This window comes from Equus caballus, chromosome 15, assembly GCF_041296265.1.
Source record: "Equus caballus isolate H_3958 breed thoroughbred chromosome 15, TB-T2T, whole genome shotgun sequence".
In the NCBI taxonomy this organism is placed as follows: domain Eukaryota; kingdom Metazoa; phylum Chordata; class Mammalia; order Perissodactyla; family Equidae; genus Equus; species Equus caballus.
Genome location: NC_091698.1, coordinates 84,882,616 through 84,904,671, shown reverse-complemented (window position 1 = coordinate 84,904,671; position 22,056 = coordinate 84,882,616). Strand labels below are relative to the sequence as shown.

At 51.6% G+C, this 22,056-nt stretch overlaps 2 protein-coding genes across 16 annotated transcripts in view; both read left to right on the top strand.

The window, feature by feature from the left end:
- Window positions 1-5,963, top strand: part of MAPRE3 (microtubule associated protein RP/EB family member 3) — a 49,521-nt gene extending 43,558 nt beyond the window's left edge. For 5 of the 10 annotated variants that reach the window (XM_070235745.1, XM_070235747.1, XM_070235748.1 and 2 more), the window contains exons 2-7: window positions 1,237-1,364; window positions 2,031-2,176; window positions 2,795-2,951; window positions 4,324-4,478; window positions 4,606-4,758; window positions 5,031-5,963. In XM_070235745.1, the coding sequence (XP_070091846.1) occupies window positions 1,244-1,364; window positions 2,031-2,176; window positions 2,795-2,951; window positions 4,324-4,478; window positions 4,606-4,758; window positions 5,031-5,099 (801 nt within the window). In that variant the 5' untranslated portion in view covers window positions 1,237-1,243 and the 3' untranslated portion in view covers window positions 5,100-5,963. Of the gene's footprint in view, window positions 1-1,236; window positions 1,365-2,030; window positions 2,177-2,794; window positions 2,997-4,323; window positions 4,479-4,605; window positions 4,759-5,030 lie in introns of all 10 variants that reach the window. The other 5 variants (XM_070235740.1, XM_070235741.1, XM_070235742.1 and 2 more) reach the window with 1 other exon arrangement.
- A 3,867-nt stretch (window positions 5,964-9,830) lies between these two features.
- Window positions 9,831-20,728, top strand: TMEM214 (transmembrane protein 214). Of its 6 annotated transcripts, none has more exons than XM_070235728.1 (18): window positions 9,862-10,071; window positions 11,026-11,225; window positions 11,788-11,938; window positions 12,239-12,373; window positions 12,623-12,705; window positions 13,156-13,261; window positions 13,373-13,454; window positions 13,728-13,829; window positions 14,209-14,350; window positions 14,782-14,873; window positions 15,185-15,233; window positions 15,430-15,543; window positions 15,765-15,882; window positions 16,421-16,517; window positions 16,716-16,884; window positions 17,036-17,181; window positions 17,402-17,562; window positions 17,932-20,728. In XM_070235728.1, exons 1-17 carry the CDS (start codon window positions 9,927-9,929, stop codon window positions 17,526-17,528), a joined length of 2,058 nt encoding a protein of 685 aa, XP_070091829.1. In that variant the 5' UTR covers window positions 9,862-9,926; the 3' UTR covers window positions 17,529-17,562; window positions 17,932-20,728. The 6 variants fall into 6 exon arrangements, with proteins under 6 accessions (XP_005600201.2, XP_070091829.1, XP_005600203.2 ...); XM_005600145.4 differs by having other exon boundaries at window positions 9,865-10,071; window positions 19,816-20,728; XM_005600144.4 differs by having other exon boundaries at window positions 9,831-10,071; window positions 17,402-20,728.
- The last annotated feature ends 1,328 nt before the right edge of the window (window positions 20,729-22,056 follow it).

Here is a 22,056-nt window from a genome sequence, read left to right as displayed (position 1 = left end):
CAACTTTAAAATATTACGTACTAATTAAAAAATGTTTCCGACACTGTGAGTCCTAGAGAGTTCAAGTCTACAAGGCAAATTCGGCCAGTGGGTGTCTCAATTATGACTGCTGGTTGAAAGGGCTTTAAGCTGGGGAGTAGTGTGGCCAGGGCTGCTTTACGTAGATTCTGACCTCCACAGTGTCAAGGATGGCCTAGGGGGAGAGAGAGTCCAGAGGCTGGAAGGCCTTCTAGGAGGTGTCTGCTGGCCTTGGCGAGAGAGAACACATGCATAAACCCCGAGGCAGCAGGAGAGGTGGTGAGGAGCAGGACATATTGGGAAGACAGAGGTGCAGGACTCGATTAGATGTGAAGATGAGGGAGGGTAGGCTTCTCGGATGAGCCCACAGGTTTCTAATGTGGGGGACTGGGTGACCGCTGGTGACGTTCACTGGGATAATGAATACGTGAGCAGAAGCCTGTATTAAGGGAAGGTTCTGGATAAGCAGAATTTAGGTGCTTGTGGGTCAGCCAGCAGGTCACAGGAATATGGAGTCTGAAGTCGGAGGAGAGGCGAAGAGTAGTCGGCTTTCTAAAACACAAATCTAGTCAGGTTACTGTCTGTTTAAAATCCTCTAATGGCTTCCGGTTGTCTAAATAGAAAGTCCAGACTCCTCCTCATGGTAAACTAAGCCTTTGGCAGTCTGTCCCCACCAGTCTCATTGTGCCACACCCCAACACAAAAGCCAGCTCCACAAGCCTGCTGAATACCTCAGAGTCCCGGAATAAGCCCTGCCTTTGTCCTTGCTAGTCCTAGGGCCTCAGTGCCCTCTTACCCCATCCCTTTTGTAAGTACTCCTTTCAGGCCCCAGCATCTCTGCTCTGAAGCCTTCGCTGGCCCTGTCAAGCAGAAGAGATCACTCCCTTCTTGTGGCATCCCTGAACTTATGTGTGCTGCTTTTACTGCCCGTCACCCCCTTCTGTGGGGACCTGCCTGTCTGTAAACTCCTCAAAGGCAGAGACCACGTCTTCCTTAACTGTGTATTGCCAGCTCTTAGCACATGGCTAGCATATAGTAGACACTCATTAAATGTTTAAAGAATGAATCAGTACCCCTTCTCCAGGAGGGTAAACTGCCAGGCTGGTCTGAAGGAAGATGCTTCTCACTTCCCAGGGATAGTCCCGCTCCTTCTCTCCTTTAAGCCATAGAACATGCGAGGCCCCTGGTGCTGACCTTGCCTTTCTTCCTTCTGTGCAGCTGGGGTATGGCCGTCAATGTGTACTCCACATCTGTGACCAGTGAGAATCTGAGTCGCCATGATATGCTTGCTTGGGTCAATGACTCCCTGCACCTCAACTATACCAAGATAGAACAGCTCTGTTCAGGTACGTGCCTGTGAATGGGGGAAGGGAGCCCTGCTGGAGGGCTGGGGAGGGAAGGCGGGAGACTGAACAGCCACAGCAGAGAATGCACTTGTAATTAGGATTAACGAGGAGAGCTGCAGAGCCCTAAACTAGTCAAAGGGTATGGAGTTGAAGGAAGGAAATAGGGGTCTCCGTGGACTGGAAAGAGTAAAAAGTGAAGAGCAGGAGAGGCACAATGAAGGGCTGCAGGAGTGGAGGGCAGTGGGGTATCAAGAGCTGGGACAGGCAGTGAAGCCACTTGGGGTCCAAATCTCAGCTCTTCTTGTAGTGCAACCCTGGGCAAGTCACTACACTTCTCTAGGTCTGTTTTCGCTTCCATAAAATGGAGATAATATCACCTGCCTAACTAGGGTTGCTGTTAGGATTAAATTACATACATGTGTTTGGTATGGTGCTGGTACATAATTGCATCAATAAACAGTGATTGTTCTTATTCTTGGAAAGCTGGGGGGATTCTGGGCATGTCTATCCTGCAAGTAGGATTGGCCCCAGCCCTGGGGCAAGGAGAGAGAAGAGGAGGTGGGGTAGTTTGGGGAGTAGGCCAGCAGGGGGCCTGGGGAAGTGAAAGCAAGCAGCCCCAGGAAGGCAGTGGCCCAGACCCCCTCAGTCAGCCGTGCGTCTCCACAGGGGCAGCCTACTGCCAGTTCATGGACATGCTCTTCCCTGGCTGTGTGCACTTGAGGAAGGTAAAGTTCCAGGCCAAGCTAGAGCACGAATATATCCACAACTTCAAGGTGCTGCAAGCAGCTTTCAAGAAGATGGGTGTTGACAAAGTAGGTGCCTGCGCTCCGGGGGCCCCTGAGGAGCTGTGTGACCCTAGGGAAGAAGATGGCCCACCAGCTGGGGCAACAGGGCTGCTGGGGTCATTCCCGCTCTCATGCCTCTCTCTCCACCCCCCAACTCTCCAGAGGGAATGTTCCCCCAGCTCAAGGCACAGTGGAAAACCCCACACTTGACATTCTGTCCTGACAACATTCCTGTCGCTTCCTCCTCTTTGGACCCCATCCTTCCCCGCAGTTGAGGCTCAGTATACTGCTCGGTATACTGTTTCTTCTCTGAAGGGCCCAAGCAAAGTCTCTTGGCTCACTCTGCTGCCTCAATGGCCCCAGGCCTCTGGTTCCAGCAGTCCCCATCCCACACGCATGCAGTGGCACCAAGGGATACCTCCCCACATAACTCCTCTTGCCCTTAGAGGAAAGGACCTGGATCTCAGTTGGGGGTCTGCAGCCTAACCATCTGCTCTGGTGCCTTGGGAGGGGGGCGAGGTGGAGAAGGTGGAGGATGCTGCAGCCCAGGAGCTGGCTTTCCTGAGAGCAGTGGCCCTCTCACAGCGGAAGGCAGCACTACGGCAGCAGGTGGTTAAAGTTCTCTGCTTATGTGGTCTATTTCAGATAATTCCTGTAGAGAAATTAGTGAAAGGAAAATTCCAAGATAATTTTGAGTTTATTCAGTGGTTTAAGAAATTCTTTGACGCAAACTATGATGGAAAGGATTACAACCCTCTGCTGGCGCGGCAGGGCCAGGACGTAGCGCCACCTCCTAACCCAGGTGATCAGATCTTCAACAAATCCAAGAAACTCATTGGCACAGCAGGTAACGTGCCCGAGCCGGGGGAGGGAGTGTGGGGGGCCGGGCCGGCAGGGCTCTACAGCCAGGAGTGCCCCCTGGGCCGCCCGGCCCGGCCCTACCAACCTAGAGGAGACTGTTATCACGGAGTTCAGATGACGCCGCCTGCTGCCTGCCTAGACCAGGGGGAGTCACAGTAGGGAGAGAGGGCTCCAAAGATCCCTTTAAGAGGAGAGCCACTGGCACCAGCCGAGGTGGTGGCTGGTCGTGGGAGGCCCAGGGCACTTCCTTCCGTAGCATGAGCTAACTAATCGAGATGATGGGGAAGCACGTGGCATGGTTCCTCCGTCCAGATCCATCCAGGCCAAGGGTCAGCACTGCACATCCTCCTTGCCCCTGCCCACTGGACACCCAGGGACAGGAGTTCTGCAAGCTCAATCATATCTTCCCCCATTCTGAAGCCCATAGCCCTAAGTCCTCAAGAGATGAGTCTCTGGAAACTAGCCTTTGTCTGTGTTCAAGAGGAGAAGGGAAGGAGGCAATAGGGCCTTTAGGAGATGAGAGGGTTCGGGAGAGAAGGAGAGAGAAGCAGCCCCAGCCTGCATCTGAACCCGTCATAGCAGAGCCCTCCTCTGTTTGCGCTGCTGCCCTGCCTGGGCCTGCCCCCATCACCTGCTTGCTTTGCATCAGAAGCAGCCAGCTCTGTCTAGGAAGCTGCAGTAGTGAGAGAACAAGTAGCCACAGCATGCCGGGTGTGCGGGGAGAGGGGGGAAGCTGGGGTCCCTGAGCCAGGCCGAGCAGCGGGCACAGGGCCCATCCTGAGGCAGGGGGCCCAGGAGGAGCAAGGGCAGGGGCAGGTTTCTTACGTACCCTCCAGCCCTGAGGCTGTGAGGTCACCCGCAGGGAGGGTGGCTTTGGGCCGGGGCTTCTGTTAAGAAAGACCCAGTAAGAGCCAGATCTGAGACCCTGAACCAGCTGCTTTTCCTCGGGCTCCAGCTGTCAGTACAAGAGGGCCCCCAACCCTTCCAGCCCTGCTTCCCAGATTTGCCGTCCCAGTTCCTCTCATCTCTCCCTCAGGCCAGCTCTCCTCCCTCCCCATGCCTCTCACTCTCTTTAGTTCCCTGTAGTCCCTGCTCTCCCAGCCTTGCCAAAGGGCTGCCCAGCTACTGTGGTGTCATGTGTGGCCGTGGCTTGAGGCCTAGATGTAGATGCCCCTTCTAAGTGGGAGGGGAGGGGAGGGCAAGAGTGCCTGCCTCTCGCATGGGCCTGTCCCCACAGTAGTCATACCAGGCTGTCTCGTGCCACATAAGCTATGGGCTCACGTGGCCCCATCTGACTTTTCTCCTCTGGGCAGTTCCACAGAGGACGTCCCCCACAGGCCCCAAAAATATGCAGACCTCTGGCCGACTGAGCAATGTGGCCCCACCCTGCATCCTCCGGAAGAATCCTCCATCAGCCCGAAATGGCGGCCATGAGACTGATGCCCAAATTCTTGAACTCAACCAGCAGGTGAGTGGGGTGGGCAAGGGTAGCCAAGATAACCCTGCCACAAAAGCCAGACCCTCAGGGTGTCAGGGCAGGCAGGGGAGACTGAGGCAGGGATCTCTGGCTTGATCACCACCTTCTCCCCAAGCAGCTATTGGATTTGAAGCTGACAGTGGATGGACTAGAGAAGGAACGTGACTTCTACTTCAGCAAACTTCGAGACATTGAGCTCATCTGCCAGGAACACGAAAGTGAGAACAGCCCTGTCATCTCGGGCATCATTGGCATTCTCTATGCCACTGAGGTGAGCTCTGCCTTCACCCCTAATGTCCCAGGCCCTCTGGGCCCTCCCCTATTCCAGCCTGGCCCTAAGACCGGAATGGATAGGACCAGAGGGGCCTCAGAGAACGTGGACTGATGAAGACAGTGAGCTGAAGTCATGAGCCCCAGGTCACATAGAGCCTTACCAAGGAAAGCAGGACTAGAACTGGGCCCTTCTCCCATCCCCTACAGATGTCCGCATCCTCAGCCTGGCCTGCCTGGCTCACTACTTCCCTCTCCCTTCTCACCCTCCAGGAAGGATTTGCACCCCCTGAGGACGATGAGATTGAGGAACACCAACAAGAAGACCAGGACGAGTACTGAGGGCGGCTCCAGCCCTGGCTGACTGCACGGCTTCCGTGCGTCCCCACCCCGCTCCCACCCCCACATTATAATCCTTTCCTTACAGCCTGTCGGCCGGGTGCTTTGTGTCAGTGCCGCAGCACTGGGGAGCCTGGCGAGCAGGGCTTGGAGGGATAGGGCAGGTGAGCAGGCAGAGGCCCCGTCCTCCTGTGGCACTGGCCCAGTGGGCAGGACCCCTGCCCACTCCCCACCCCTATTTATTTCCGTTGTCTCTATGCTGTGTCGGCCAACACTTCCCAGGGTGCTGCTGCCACCCACCCCAGCCAGCCGCCTGCTCCCCTGACAGCCAGCAGCTGTATATTTGACAAAGTCATTGGTATATTTTTACTTACTGGATTTTCCTTGCACTTTACCTGTTCTTTTCCCAGGGCTGACAGCACGGCTCCGGGGCAGTGTGCCTGGCTTGGCTTCCCCTCCCTGTTGCCTGGGGCCGTGGCAGGACTCACCGATTCTTATTTATTTTGTCTTTTGACTTCCCAGTAGTCGAGGGGAAAGCTGATGTCAGGAGAGGGAGAAGGGGACTGAGGAGGGGGTGCCTTAGGCCCCGGTGGTCAGGGAGAGGGAGGGGAGCATGTGAGGGATGAAAATGACCTCCTGGCACCAGGCTCACCCACCCTCGGCCCCTTACCCCCAGCACCGAAGCCAGCACTGCCCCGAGACCCCCAGCCACTCCCTCTGCAGCTTGGTTCATACCACACAGACTCCGCCTGGACCCTCCAGTATGTCTGCCTCCCATCTGCCCGCCCCTCCAACCTCTGCCCCCTCGGGCCACCCAGCCTGCATATGTGTTCACTTTTATTTAAATAAACTTGTGTGGTAAAAGTCCATGCCGTGTCTCCTCAACTGAGCCACAGGCTGAGTCTCAATGCTTTTCTCTTCCTGAGATTTCCCCTCTCCACAGGTGATAGCTGCAGAGCTCAGCACCACTGCCATCCTCACTCATGCCCAGGGACCACCATGCCATGGGCACTTGGCCTCAGAGCCCAGCTCTGACCTAGCCCATCTCCCAACACTGGTGCTCAGGCTCTAAGGGAAGGCAGGAGGCCCTGACCCCCATTCCCTGAGGGGGAAGAAAGTTCAGGGCCATGGCTGTGGTGACAGGCAGCCCGGTGAAGTGGCTGTGGGCTAACAGTGGCCTGACCGAGAGGCAATTTCAGTCTCCTTTGGGCCAGTTAGACTCATGTTGTCCCCACCCCTTGTCACAGCTCACACACCTCACAGCAGTGATCCAGCTGGGGACAAGGGCTCGTGACAGAGATTGCTCAGTGGGTTACAAAGAGCGTGCAGCTCTGAGTGCTGAAGCCCAGGATGGCAGTGTCCACATGGCTCCTCCTGTAGAACAAGCTCTGATGGGAATGGGGGACCAGGAAGCTCTCATATCATCCACACAGCCCTGCATTCCTAGGTGCGCCCCGACGAAGAGCCATGATAAGCAACATCCTCGGAGCCCAACAGGGACCTGGGGCACTGAAATGAATGTGGGCACCAGGTCCCTTGAGCCAGAGCCTTGGCGGTCATCTAGAGCAGCCCCTTCATTTACTGGTGCAAGGACTGAGGCCACATGTGACAGGACTTGCTCAAGGTGGTAAAAACCTGGACTAGAATTCAGACCCCCTGACTCATGGTTCAGTGCTCATCCCCAAAGATGTGACCTCCAGAATGTTCCTCTAGCTTTAGGCTCGCCCTGGGAGAGGTTTCCTTGCCATTTTGAGTATGACCCAGATAGAGTTGGCGTTGTCTTTCTTCCATGGCTCTGCTCCATGACCCTTCTTCCAGACCACCACCATTTCTCTAATGACCCTAGATATAAGCCTTAAATGAGCAATCCATATCTGTTCATTCTTCATTCACTTTACCTCCTCCTTTCGACTCCCATCCCCACATACAGATACTTGTGGCCTTATTCTGTCTGTTTTTCTCCTCAAACAAGTTCCTTGCCTGCTTTTATTTATCTTTATGATTTTTAATTCCTGTATCTAATTTCAAAAGGCTTTTCCTCCATTATTCCAGGTAGATACTATAAAAGAATAAGGTAGCTGTTCTCTGCTGCCCAATGTTTATCTTCAGGCCAAGACCCACCCTACTGGTAAAGTGGGTGTGGTAGGCAGAATAATGCCTCTCCCCAAAGATGTCTATGTCATAATCCCTGGAACTACATAACATATGCTAGGCTATATGGCAGAGGGGAATTAAGGTTGCAGATGGAATTAAATTGCTAACCAGTTGACCTTAAAATAGGGAGCAGATCATGGGGTATCCAAGTGGGCCCAATGTAATCACAAGGGTCCATACAAGTGGAAGCGGGGGGCAGAGGAGGAGGTCAGACTGGTGCAGTGTGAGAAGGCTCGACCCACTGGTGCTGGCTTTGAAGATGGAAGGGGACCATGAACCAAGGAATGCAGGCAGCCTTGATGCTGGAAAAGGCAAGGAAATAGATTCTCCTCCAGAGCCTCCACAAAGGAACACAAGCTGCAACGCCTGTTTTAGCCCAGTGAGACCCATGTCACACTTCCGCCTTCCAGAACTGTAAAATAATTCATGCTTTTTTAAGCCACTAAGTTTGTGGCAATTTGTTACAGCAGCAATAGAAAACTAATACAGTGGGTCAAACTGTGCTCCTGTGAGCTCCCCCTTCTTCCTGACCCCACACAGACACCCACCTGTCCCCCTCGACCCAACATCTTTTGATTCTTCCCTCAACCCCCACGTGGGTACCTGCCCAAGCCCAACTCCATGGCTAGTGTCTAAGGCTACTCTTCAAACAGCCAGAGCTCAGGGATGTAAAGACACTGCCTCCTCCTCCACCTCTTCCCAGTACCTCATACTAAATGTGTCTTTCCCATGGAACACTTAAGATGGTGAGCTGTAATTTTCTATTCACACACTTGTCTCCCCCACAAGCTCTGAGTTCTCAGAAGCAAGTGCGGCGTACCCTCCAGCTCCACCTAGCACAGTGCTAGGTGCTTAGGTAGAGAAGATGTTTAGGAAACACTGCTGGAAAAGCAAGTGAATGACTTCTATCCCCTAGATGCCAAGTAATAGCAGATAGCCTGCTAGACTATTCTAATGAAACATAGGAAAGAAAGCCCCTCTCCACCCATGTGTCTCCATCACGGATCAGCCCCCTCCTTTGCCTCTATGGAAAGTCCATTCTGTTTTTCTTCCAAAAACAATGTCTCTTCTGTGACTATACATGTGACACAGAAGGGGTGGAGCAAAGAAGGGATATTGTTATTGGACTCTGACTAGATCTAAACCAATGATCTGAAAAGTGAATTGATTAATGATCAGTTCAAATATGGTCCTTGGCAAAAGTGCTCTATCTCAAAGCTGCCTGAGGCAAAGTCAGCCATGGTCAGGCCTTAGGGGCTGGAAGACAGCTAAAGGAAGCAGCAAGAGCTGGTCATCTCCCACCTCTTGCCTTTCCCTCACCCCAACCCTTCCTTCACATATCCCCATTTACCTTCCCAAAATAATAGATCATGCCACTTCCCCACTGGCTTCCCAGGGTCTGGAGGATAAAGTCCGGATTTGGCAGGCAAGGCCCGTGGCATATGGACGCATCCCTTTCCAATCTCATCACCTCCAAAATTCCATTAAGCACTGTCACATTGAACTACTTCCAGTTTCCCAGCCCTGCCCCACCATGTTCCACCTCTAGGCCTCTGCTTAAATCAATAAAGCCATACAACTGGCCCATTCGTTCCACTTGTCCTGATCCCCAACCAATGAAAATTCCCCCATTCCTCAGGACCTATCTCACAGGCCATCTCTTTTAGGAAGCTTCTCTAATCTCTTTCCTAAGGAATCCATCACTCCCTAAGCTGTTCATCCTGTGAATTTGGACTTCATTAGTTCTTAATAGAAAGGCTTGCCTGTCTTGTACCTCAGTATGGCAGGTATGAATCCCATCCTCAAGTGTAGGAGTGTACACAAAATAGCACATTTCCTTAATTGCGATAAATGACTTTCATTTCACCTTCCCTCATGCTCCCCTGCTGGGATGCTTCAAGTTTTGAGGTCTCACATGTACTACAAGCATGGTGGAAGGCCCTACAGTGACAGGGAACAGTAACCTGTTTGAGTGGTTTCTCAAGTCTGGGGCTCTTGATCACTTCCCTGCTACAGCTGGGACTTGGGACTGACTCTTACAGTGAGAGCCAGAGCCGTTTCTTTCCCATTGCCTGGAAGGAGAAACACAGCCCTGGCTGTCCCAGACCCCGAGACTTTTCTCTGCCTCCTGTCAGGACTCTCCACTCTCCACTTCTTGCCCTCCTAATGCTGCCTCTTCCCTCAAGTTCCATCCTCTTCTTTGTTCTTTCACAAGAGATTTTTATAGCCCATTAAACCCAAACTTTAATCCCCAGCAACAGAAAAACTAGCACGGTCCTAATAGGAAGGAAGCATTTAATCTTCAAACTCTCCCCAGAGGTCAGGAGAATATTCCCATTCTATCCTTCTAGCACTACTAGAAAAAAAGAAAAAGCGAAACAGTTAAATTTCCACCAAGTCGCCCAATGCACTGGCCTTCACGCAGTAGGTGCTCAATAAAAGTTTTCTGATTGTACTAGCCTCTCATTTCAACATCTTTGCCTGGATGTTTTTGCTACGAAACCTCCGACCCCTCGCTAAGGACAAGCTGGAAAAAACGAAAGACTACAAGTCCCAGGCTGCCTAGCGGGTGGCGTCGCGCGCCGCGAGGCCCTGCGAGGAGACGTGGCAGAGCGCGGCGCGTCCGTACCGGACCGGAAAGCCCAGGGAGGTGGCACTGGCGGGAGGGTCGGAGCCATGGCGGCCAGGACGGCGGGTGGGGGGCGCTGGGAGGTGGTGAAGAGGGGGCGGCGGCCAGGGGCCGGAGGCAGTGGTAGAAGCGGCGGAGGGGACCGCCGGGCGCTCGGGGAGGCGAACGGAGTGTGGAAATACGACCTGACCCGTGAGTACCCACCGGCCCGCCGCCAGCGCCGTCGCCCGGCCCCAGGCCTGCCCCTCCAGGGTGGTAGCGAGCAGCTGCCCGAGCCCAGAGGGTCAGGGCACCCCCCAGCTTCTCGAGGCGCCAGCTCTACCCGCTGATCAGCTCCTCCCCGTTCAGCTGCGCTACCCTCGTGGTGTGTCTTTGAGCCTCACAAGAGGTAGACAGCGGCAGGAAGGTTGCTGTCCTCGCCTCGCAGATGAGTAAACTGAGGCCCAGTGAAGTTAGATGCCTTGCCCAGGATGACATGTCAGAGAGGACTAGGATTCCGGCCTTCGGACGCTCAGCTCACTGCACGCACACCCTACCAGTTGTCCCCGGGCCCTAGCCTGGCCTCTCTGGGCAGGTGTCTAAGAGCTGGGCAGAGGCATCCTGGTTCATTATACACGGCGCCCCCTCCTTAAGTAACCAGCAGGAATGGGGGCGGACAGGAGGCCCAGCAGTAGGAGAAATGACCCACCATACACTCCCGACACCCACCAAGTATTATTCTAAGTGGTGCCTGTTTCCTCAAAGTCTCCTGAAGGAGTGGAGAAAGCTTGCCACTTGTTGATTATAGAGTTGTCACATCTGAACCAGGAGGAACTAAGGTAGAACCAAAATGGAAAAATCCTGACCTCCCAGACCTGTAGCCACTCACCGAAGACCCCTCCACTAGTTCTCACACACTCTGATTTACTAGTAAAGAAATGCCTCCTATCTGTGAAAGAGCCCGTGAACTCAAGAGCTGTGATGACTGAAAGAAGCAATCAGGAGGGCTATCTGCTCTGCTCCTTAAGTAGGACAGCAAGAAAGGGCTTTGAGGCAGGCTTCTCCCTGGAGTTGAATTAGGTGATAGTGTGGGGGCCAGGACTGCTGTTCCTGTGAGGCCCTCATGACTCAGTGATGGCCCCCTTTCTCTGCCTATCCTTACCCCAGCTCCAATCCAGACGACAAGCACCCTTTATGAGCGGGGCTTTGAGAGAATCATGAAGCGGCAGAATAAGGAGCAGGTTCCACCCCCTGCTGTGGAGCCTAAGAAACCAGGGAACAAGAAGCAGACTAAGAAGGTGGCGACTGTCACCAACCAAAACCAGAAGCAGGGCCGCTTCCGCAGCCTGGAGGAGGCACTGAAAGCTGTGAGTGGGCCTGGAATTTAGGTGGGGAAAGAAGGAGGACTTGAGGTGTAGAGAAGATGAAAAGAGTGGGAGGGCGACGGGCAGCTCAGACCTGTGGAATTTGGAACACTATTGGTTGAGAGGCGTTCAGGAAAGGATGGAAACCCCAAGGAATAGAACGTTTGCACTTAGGATAGGTAGGAAATAAGTTCACAGGGAAACACAGATTAATGAGAGGAGAGTCTTGAAAACCCAGGGGTAGCAGGGAGGGGTTAGAGAAACTGGTTCCTTGCCCCATGGGAGATCTGATCTTTCACTTCCTGTCTTGTCTTCTGTGTTTCTCCTTGAGCATGTGAAGGGACTAAGAGTATTGGGCCTTGAGATCAGCAGTTTTAGCTGTCTTCTTCTATATTTTCTAAAGATCTGGATGCAACAAAATTGTGGCAGTCCACAAAGTACCTAGGTTTAAAAGCAGAAACCCGTGGTACTTCCTACCACCACCTAGTTCAATCATTTTCCCACCTCTACCCTCTTTCCCTGCACTCACCCACAACTCACCATGAGGGGCCTGTGTCCTTGGCAGCTGGACGTGGCAGCTCTGCAGAAGGAACTGGACAAGAGCCAGAGCATGTTCTCTGGGAACCCGTTGGTGTGGTTGAAGGACCTGGCCAGCTATCTCAACTACAAGCTCCAAGCACCTCTAAGTGAACCCACACTAAGCCAGCATACTCACGGTTAGTTTTCCCAATTCCTTCAAGCTCAGACAAATTCAAGAAAATTCTGAAAGGGCTGTGTGTAAGCACTTTGCTTACTAACAGAGCCCAATGCCGGCCACTGTCCTGTTTATGGGAGTGATTTGAGCTGTTCTCAAATCACAGCTGTGAAAGTTTCTGGTCTTCCTTGGGCTAGGGAGGGTGCCAGCCTCAGAGCAGGGACCTCTGCCTCCACTCACTGTTCTCAGGGAGAGCACCAGCACTCTCAGAGCTGGCAGAGGCTTCTGGTCCTAGCACTTATGTGGAGGCCTATGGCCCCAGATTATCCCTACAGCCTGGTGAGCCGGGAGCTGCGTGGGATCATCCGAGGGCTACTGGCGAAGGCACCGGGGTCTCTGGAGCTCTTTTTTGACCACTGTCTGTTCACCATGCTGCAAGAGCTAGATAAGACACCAGGTAAAAGAGGCCCGTCAGGGGAGAGCCCAGCCCCGTCTTGGGAGCCCACTCCCTTTTTCCTGCTTCCAGAGTGGCTGGGTGGTGCTGTTTCCAGCAGAGAACTGTGCTAATTCCAATACTCTTTTGGAAAGGGGGGAGGAGGTTAGGCCTCTCTGGGCCTGAGTTCTGGGCTCACAGCTGCCAGGAGGGAGATTTTGGGTTTGGGATGCTGAGTAGTGTATATAGTTCTGAGAATATGTGTCTCTCAAGGAGAGTCACTGCACGGTTACCGCATCTGTATCCAGGCCATTCTGCAAGACAAGCCTAGGATTGCCACCATGAACCTGGGCAAGGTGAGCTCAGGGTGGTGGTGGGGACACCAGGCATCTAGGACTGGGGAAGCTGGGCTGAATCTACACTGTTGGACCCAGTTAAGGGATAGTGGAAGACTCTATAAGACCAGGAATAATAGCTAATGCTATTAGTGCTTCCTGTGTTTCTGCTTTGTGTGTATGTGAGGCAGGTACTGCCTTTATTTCCATTTCACGGATGAGAAGATTGAGCCACAGAGGGGTTCAGCAGCTTTCCTAGGGTCAGTGAACTAATAAGTGGCAAGTATGGGTGAAGGCCACAGTCTGGTGCCAGAGCCATGCTCTGAATCACTATGCCCCACTACTGTAGTGCTCCACTGTCCCTCAGCCTGTCCCTCCTCTCCCAGTTGACATCTCTCTTCCTGTCTGGCTTTGGGAGTGCTCCTAGTGCTTTGCCCTATCCCAACCTGCCTCTCCCACCCGTTTTCTCAGTTCCTGGAACTTCTGAGGTCCCACCAGAGCCGACCAGCAAAGTGTCTGACCATCATGTGGGCCCTGGGTCAAGCAGGTTTTGCCAACCTCACCGAGGGACTAAAAGGTAATGAGGAAGTAAAGAAGGACGAGGAATGGTCTTGGAGCCAGTAAGCTCCTCTTTAATGTCCCAGGAGGTCCAAGCCTGAGGCTTCCTGCCTGACCTTTGTCTCCGCAGTGTGGCTGGGAATCATGCTGCCTGTGCTGGGCATCAAGTCTCTGTCTCCCTTTGCCATTGCATACCTGGATCGGCTGCTCCTGTGAGTAATGGGGAGGACAACAAGGGGAAGGCCCAGGGTGTCTACAAGTGACTGTTTCAGCAAAATGGGATGCTGTGATCCTGGTCTCCATAGATATGAGGAAAACCAGGACCACTCCTCCCAACTCAGAATGTGGTGATAAGGAAGGAAAGGGAGGGAGCTGTTCAGAGGTGGGGATGAGTTAGTGTTTATGCCCTTTTTCCTAGATGTTGGTCTTAGCTGGGATCATGGCCTGGGTGGTGGTCCCCAACAAACCTGTATCTTCCCCCATAGGATGCACCCCAACCTCACCAAGGGCTTTGGCATGATTGGCCCCAAGGACTTCTTCCCTCTTCTGGACTTTGCCTATATGCCAAACAACTCCCTGACACCCAGGTATGGCTGTCCTGGGGCACACCTGCTGTGAGGGATCCCAGGGGAAGGTTAGGAACAGGCAATATATTCCTGCCCCTTCTCCTCCAGCCACCCTGGATCTGAGGTTATTAACCTGCAAGTTCAAGGGAATAGTGAACCCCCTGAAATTATATGGACCCTTGAGTTGGTTGGCATATGGGCATTTTCCTGGGGAGAGGATCCATTGCTTTTGGCAGATTTTCCAAGGAGTCTCTGAGTCTGAAAAGATTCAGAGCCATTACAAGGCCCTTATTGGTTACCCGCATCGGGCAGGGCGTGGACTCTGAGGCAGGCAAATGGGACACAGCACACGCTTCCATTTAGAGCCTGTGCCTGGCTCTCCTCCCCACCCCCACCACAGCCTGCAGGAGCAGCTGTGTCAGCTCTACCCCCGACTGAAGGTGCTGGCATTTGGGGCGAAGCCGGAATCCACCCTGCATACCTACTTCCCCTCCTTCCTGTCCAGAGCCACCCCTAGCTGCCCTCCTGAGATGAAGAAAGAGGTGAGGAAGTGGTGCGAGGCTCCTTTTTCCTTTCCAGGGGTCTGCTGCAGAGGTCCCTATCTGCTGACAAAGGCCCTGCCTTCAGGGAACCTGTTTCTTGGGCACCCTTAGCTCACTCCTGACAGCCCACACCCTCATGCTCTCCTCTCAAAAGAACAGAGCTGAAGGGAGAGCACGTTCAGGTCTGGCCGGTCTCTGATGTCCTGCCCCTTGCAGACGAGTGATCTTCGAGCTCAACTTGTAGCTTGGGAGCCCCATCCCCTGCCTTTACAGCCCCTCAGAGATTTCTGGGGTCTGGGCATGATTTCTCCACCCTTTAGGGTGGATGTGTTGCCTGGGTGGTCTCATTGAGGGGAGGGATTACTTCTCACTACTCGCCCCCTCCACCAGCACTGTGCCCTAGCGGTCTCTCCCTTCTGTACCCTGTGCAGCTCCTGAGCAGCCTAACTGAGTGCCTGACGGTGGACTCCCTCAGTGCCAGTGTCTGGAGGCAGCTGTACCCCAAGCACCTGTCACAATCCAGGCAGGTCGGGGTGGAGGGTCACCTCCCTCTAATTCACACAGAGAAGCCTTGGTTCATGCTTCCCAGCCTGTCCCTGTCTTACAAGCACAAGGGGAACATTTGTCACTGTTGTTTGGGCTCATGCCTCTCAAGTTGAGTGGGAATGTTGCTTGGTGGCCTCTAGGAAGCTGCTCCTTTTGCTGGGGGTTTGGGGGTGGGGGGACAGCGTGGAGAGTCTTTCAGCCTGAAGGAGCTGGCAGCCTAATGGAGGACAGGAGGATGAGAAGGGCCAAGTGGGCCCCTGACTGGAAGGGGTTGTGCTTTCCCCACAGCCTGCTGCTGGAGCACTTGCTCAGGTCCTGGGAGCAGATTCCCAAGAAGGTGAGGAGCTGGGAGGACATGGCAGGCTGACTCTTGTCTGGCTGGGTTCTGGGTTCGTACCCCTCAGTGACTGTCCCTTTTCCCTGAGAAGGGGATCTGTTAGTGCATTTGGCATGGAAAATGAAGCAGGACAAAGACTCTGGGTTCCCTCAGGCCACATCTTATGTTCTCAACCCAGACCTTTCTTATCCTATAGACACGGAAGTCTTTGCAAGAAACCATTCAGTCTTTCAAACTTGCCAACCAGGACCTGCTGAGGAAGGGTAGCTCTAACAACCAGGATGTCGTCACCTGTGATGCAGCCTGCAAGGTGCCAGCACTCAGCTCTCCCCAACCCACACACTATTCTGCATCTCTATCTCAGCACACCCTGGGTTGGGCCTTTATCACCTCTCGCTGGAGCCCCCGCTATCTCTGGGGTAATGTAAGGGCTTGATCCTCTCTCTGGAAGGCCTAGCTTGAGGCCTGCCTTAGGAGGCAAGGACCAGCCCCTCCCTTCTGACCACTGCTTCCTACCCCCTCTCCTCCTAGACTCTGTTGCAGGAAGCACGGGGCTGCCGGCTGCCCTGGACACGGCTACTCCTGTTGGTGTTGGTCTTTGCCGTAGGTTTTCTGTGCCACGACTTCCGGTCACACAGCTCTTTCCAGGGTAAGCAGGCATAGGCAGGCAAGGAAAATGGCATGGCGGTGGGGCACAGAGCCAGGTGTAGCACCCCACTCCCAATACGCACAGCTCTGCCCTGATGCTGCAGAACGAACACTTCTCAGACAGATTTTTTCTGTCCACAGCTATGACATTACTACTTGAGATTGGTCTAGTGCTTTGCAGTATAGAAATACTTGTATGTTCATGGTCTCATTTGAGTAGGTGTTACCTCCTTTTTAACTCCTGAGGAAATCGAGGCTCAGGAAGATTTATCAGTTAGCTTAAGGTCACAACGGGTAAGTGGAAGGGCAGACTCTCAAACCCAAGGCTTCCTGACGTCTGGCTGCCAGTCCACCTGGCTGCACCATTCCTGCTCACCTGGCGCGGCAGGAGAAGTGAGCCTGGAGCTGGCTCTGAGGCCCTGTGAGCACCCTCGCTCCTGCCCCATCCCTAACCGGGCCTGCTCTGGGGCCTGTAGTGTCTGTTTCCCCAGTCCCTGCCCGCCTCACCTCACAGCTCACCAGAGGCCCCCTTTACTTAGCCTCCCTTTCTGGCCGGTTGCTTCAGTCATCTGGTTTCTTGCCTGCTGGCCAACAAGCATGTGCCAAGATCTACTCCTACAGCTTGGAAGGCTACAGGTGAGTACCCGCCAGGGAGAGGAGAGGGGAGGTGGGAGACAGAGGGCTTGGTTGTTCAGGGTAGTGACAGCACTGACAGTCAGTGGGAAGTGATTGTGGTTTTCCTTTCCCAAGGCCTCCCTTCCCCCAGCTATTCTTGGGGAGCCAAGCTGCCTGAGGAAACTCAGAGCCTTCCTTTCTCCCTTCTATCTTCTACAGCTGGCTAGAGGAGACACTGCCAGCCTGGGGCTCCCACCTGCTGACCGTGGTGAGGCCCAGCTTGCAGTTGGCCTGGGACCACACCAATGCCACAGTCAGCTTTCTTTCTGCCCACTCTGCCTCCCACCTTGCCTGGTTTGGTGACAGCCTCACCAGCATCTCCCAGAGGGTAAGCCAGAGACATGGAGGTCAAAGAAAGGCTGGACTCACGAGGAGCTAAATTCTTGGGAAGGTGCAACTCCACATGGACTGGGTCCTCAGGGCCAGGATACATTCCCTGGGCCTTCTAACCTGCTCCGTTCTCCATGATCCTGCTACAGATCCAGCTCCCTGATGCCCTGAACCAGCTGCTCCATTCTCTGAGGGAGCTGCTCTTGCTTCTCTACCAGAACATGCTGCTGCCGTTGTGGCACATGCTGCTTGAGGCCCTGGCCTGGGCCCAGGAGCACTGCCACAAGGCGTGCAGGTGAGACCCTCACTCAGGGCTCCTGCAGGAGCCCCAGTGGCCCCACACCCTTTCTCCAGGGGCAAGTCTCCCTTGTTCAGTCTCTCCCTCTGCCCTGCCCCTTGCTCATCCCTTGGTCCCTCCAGGATGAGGTCTGTGGGTCTGAGCTGCAGCCCTGTGACTTGACACAGCTGCACACCACTGCTGTTCAATCCCCACAAATGGTCTGCTTTCCTCTCAGAGGTGAGGTGACCTGGGACTGCGTGAAGACACAGCTCAGTGAGGCTGCCCGCTGGACCTGGCTCTGCCTACAGGACATCACAGTGGCTTTCTTGGACTGGGCACTTGCCATGATATCCCAACAATAGGCCCTGCCTCCCTGGCCATTGGGTTCTGTCTGGGGTAGGCCATCTGAGACTGCTGGGGGGTGGAGGGTAGCAGTTCTGCATGGGGGTCTTTTGTACTTGGTTCCTGAGTTCTGTCTCCTAGGCAAGGGGCCAGTTACCTCTGCCCCACTTCTTCCATCTTTGGAGGCAAGTGAACCCAGAGGTATTTCAACCTCCTACCCACCATTCCACTAACACTTCTCTGCCCTGTTGCACATAGCTCCCAGCCTCTTCCCCTGGGCTGGTAGCCTCTCTCCCCTCTTCTCTTGTCTTCTGCTCTCTACTTCTTTTCATCTCATTCCTGAAGCCCCACACAGCTCATGTCCAAAAAGGTGGGATTCCAGCGAGTGTCTTCTACATTCTGATGAATGATTCCTGCTCCCAGACTTAAGCCACAGCAGAAAAAGGAAAGGGACCTCCAGAAGAATCTGGCATCACAGCGGGAAATAGCAGCTTCACCTCTACCCACAACCTGGGGTGCGGCTGTGGATATGGAGAGCTGGGCGGAAATGCCTCTTACCTCACAGTGCCCAACATAGGTCCTTCGAGGCCCCTCGCTGCTTCCTCCATGGGTGGTCCTACTTCCTCACTCTCCATTCCTCTTCAGTGCTTGGAGGCACTGCCTCAAGGTTCGGCTTCTCTCTGCTGCCCACCCCTGCCATCTATCTGGAGAGCAGAGCCCAGGTAGTTGTATGCCTCAGGCCCAGGGAACCTTCCGGCAGCCTGTTGAGACAGGGTTCAGCATGGCTATGCTAGTGGAATATGCATATGCCTACAGGATATGCCTGCTGGTGGAATAAAGGACACAGATTTGATTTCTAGCTTTCCTCTCTGCATTCTCGTTTAGGAATTCCCATAGTTATGGACAGCACAACAAAATATAGGCCACCTGCATGTTCTCCTTTGGCCCCCTGCTCTCCTGTGGGTTGTAGCCACTGGCTGTGATTGAGCTTCGACAGGGAAAGCCCACACCCATCATTCTAAAGTTGGGCCTGTTGAAGATTCTACACTCCTCCTCTTGCTCCCCTAATCACATTGTCTCACTTGTGACTGTAATTCATGTCCCAAGATTTGCCTTGATAGCTTGAGTGTTTTATGCTTGGAAAAGCAGGGGAGAGTCTCCTCGGGTTGTTCTTGGCCAGTGATCAGAGGGTATCCTCTTCCTTGCCAGTTTATTAATTGGGTTATTTTATAAGGCAGTGAGTGAAAGATTTGAACTCCAAGAGACATGTGAGTCAAGGGTTTATCACCAAAGTCCCTTTTTATTTTTAATTTGAGACTACATAAGTGAGATAGCTGTGCAGGTTTTCATTTCTCACCTCAGGTTTCTTTCCTTGAATGTTTCAAAATATAGGCAGTGCTAGACATGTACCGCCCACTCCATTTCCACGGGCTGGTTTCTGCTTCCCATAAATGCCTGAGATGACCAGCAGTGATCATGGGCAGCTACCACTTTACCTTTCACTTGCTGCCATGAGATGTTGCCTTGATTTTTCAGTGACAAGATTATAAAGTAGCAAGCATAAAAAATCTTGACACAATGTGAGGTCATGAGGATTATAGCATCTCACATTTTTATTCCCTCTCCTTGTTACAATATGTTACCTCTCTGAAATTAAACAGCCTACGTTGGGCTCTCCTACTGGCAGTTAGCTATGATCATTTTTCCCAGAAAAATAGAAACCCCACTTGGCAAAGGGCCAAAGAGTAGCACTGCTAGGCAGGACTGTCCAAGGGTCCCAAGATGTGCTCCATTTCCTCAATTTTTCCTTGCCAATCAGAAACAAACAGGTTTAATTCTTAAGAATAGTGAATCCTTGTAACTGGCCTGTATTCAAGGCAAGTTGAAGAAAGGGGTGTAGTGTGAGCCTGGGTTGGCAATAGCACAGGACAAATAAAATGACACTCCATCCTACCATGACATTGAGTCCAGCCAAGGCTACTGGACTGAGTTCTTTCAATCTAGCAACTCAGAGGATGCCACTTAAAATTGCTACATTGGTTTCTAATGTGTGTACTATATTTACCTTGTTGGATTCATGTAATTTCTGACATAAGCCTGGGGTCCGTTTCTCTTCATCAACTTAGGTTAACTGGGGTCTCCACAGCCTCTCACAGGGACATCTTAATTGGCTTTATTTGATAGACACAGTTTTTTGACCCAATATTGGAATTGTTGAGAACTTTTCCTCTGTCAGAGCAATAGTCCAACGTTTCATCTACTGTCCATTAAAACTAAACCAGACATCCAGGTGTTTCATTTTTGCAGAACTGCCAACAAACAGGAATCCAGACTGACCCAGTGAGTGAACCAGTGTGGACTAGTAGAGAACACTCTGATGCTGACAGATGGGCAATCACACCATGACTCTTGGTGTTTTTGGAATAACAGAAGTAAACTGACACCTCAGAGTGTCACACCTGGACATTGTAACTGTACTTTTCACACACAGCTGGAGTTCTACAGATAACACGCCATAAAACTGAAGGACAGTTTTGAGTATGGTTATCTCTTACTAATTTTAGTTATTAATTCTTGTATGGACCTGCACATTATATCACATGACTCATTTGAAACACTTCTTACCATCTTCTTAAATCTGAAAGCACGTTTCTGGATTCCTCTGGTTATTTGTACACAATCTACAACTTCAGCTTTAAAGCCAGGTAGCTGGATGGGTGGCTTGCCTTACTACAGATAGATAATGTTGCTGGGCTCACACCTGTGGCATGCCCGTCCATTTTCAAGTGCTGCCACCCTGATGGTGGAGTGTTTCCCACGGAGGCAGGCATGCCTGCCCTGTCACCCGACTCTATTGCAGAATGACCCAGTTGTCAGTTACACAGAAATTTCAATGGTTGGATGACCTCTGAGTATTTTCATTGTCTTACCGCTCCTAAAGGAGTTTGGATTTAAGCGAACTCCTCCATCCTCCATCCTTTTTCTGTATACTCTTTGTGGTTCTGCCCCCAAAAGGGCTTGAGGGGACAGAGGACCTTGTTTTCCCCTATGTGGTATTTCATTTTTACTGAGCAGTTTCCTTGCCCCAAACTTGAGGTGTAGGAAGGAATTTGGAGGTGGAGGCTGGGGGGCTGTGTGTGGGAGCTTCTACCATTTAGGGTATGAGTGAATATTTACTGAATATTGAATATTCTGCCTATTAATAAAAACACTAAATTCAGACGTGTTGTTGGGTGTGCCCTGGTATAATTTTTTACTATGTTAGCACAGCAGTTATTAATTTTTTAAGAAGAGTTTTAGGTTCACAGCAAAATTGAGCAAAAAGTACACCTTGCCCCTACACTCGCACAGCCTACCCTACTGTCAACATCAGTGAACCCACACTGATACATCACTATCACCCAAAGTCCATAGTTTGCATTGATCATACTTTGTATGATTTCAATCTTAAATTAATTCAGACTTGTTTTGTTGCCTAACATGGGCTATCCTGGAGAATGTTTCATGTGTGTTTGGGAAGTATGCATATTCTGTTGTTGGGTGGAATGTTCTGTGTATGTCAGGTCTAGTTGCTTTGTGTGTTGATCAAGGCCTCCATTTCCTTACTGAGCTTATCATAAATAATGTTAACTCTTACAAATCAATAAGAAAAGCACTAAATACAACAATAAGAATATGGATAGAATACATAATTCCTAAAAGAAATGCAAATGAGGGGGGAAATGTCCATTTCATTGGTGAAGTACAAATTTAAAATGATACCACTTTTGCTTATCATATTAACAGATATTTTTAAAGGGATAATGTACTCAGTGAATACTATGACATAAATTGATACACTGTTTCTGGGAAGTAAGTTGGTAATATTTTTCAAAAGGCTTAAAAGTTTCATACTATTTTACCAAGTAATTCCACTCCTAAAAATGCATTCTAGAGAATAGAGAAGTAAACAGAAATATGGACAAAGATTTATGTACAAGAACACTTATTGTAGCAGTATTAATAGCGAAAATTTGGATAAAGCTGTCCACCAATAGGATGAATATTTCAATAAATTGTAAAACCAAAAGATGGGAAATGGCTATTCAAATGGTGATAGTATCTTTAATGACAGGAAAATGCTTATAATTAACCAATTGAGCTCAACTTATTGAAATGTTGGCTATAATAAAAAAATACAGAAAATAAATGTTGGCAAGGATGTGGAGAAATTGGAACCCTCTTACATTGCTGGTGGAAATGTAAAATGGTTCAGCCACTGGAAAACAGTTTGGTGGTTCCTCAAAGAGTTAAACATATAGTTACCATAAACCGCTGCAATTCCATTCTTATGTATAGACCCAAGAGAAATGAAAACATCCACACAGAAACTTGTACACGAATGTTTACAGCACCATTATTCATAAAAGCCAAAAGGTGGCAATAGCCCAAGTATACATCCACAGATGAATGGATAAACAGGAGTATTCCATGCAATGGAATATTATTCAGCCAAAAAGGGACAAAACACCAATACATGCTACAACTTGGAGTCTCAAAAACATGATA

Excerpts from the sequence above, each read along its gene's own strand:
- TMEM214 (XM_005600144.4), top strand. The coding sequence starts at position 9,927 with ATGGCGGCCAGGACGGCGGGTGGGGGGCGCTGGGAGGTGGTGAAGAGG. Across the intron at positions 13,262-13,372 it reads CCTCACCGAGGGACTAAAAG|TGTGGCTGGGAATCATGCTG; the intron begins GTAATGAGGAAG and ends TTGTCTCCGCAG. Across the intron at positions 17,182-17,401 it reads CACTGCCACAAGGCGTGCAG|AGGTGAGGTGACCTGGGACT; the intron begins GTGAGACCCTCA and ends CTTTCCTCTCAG.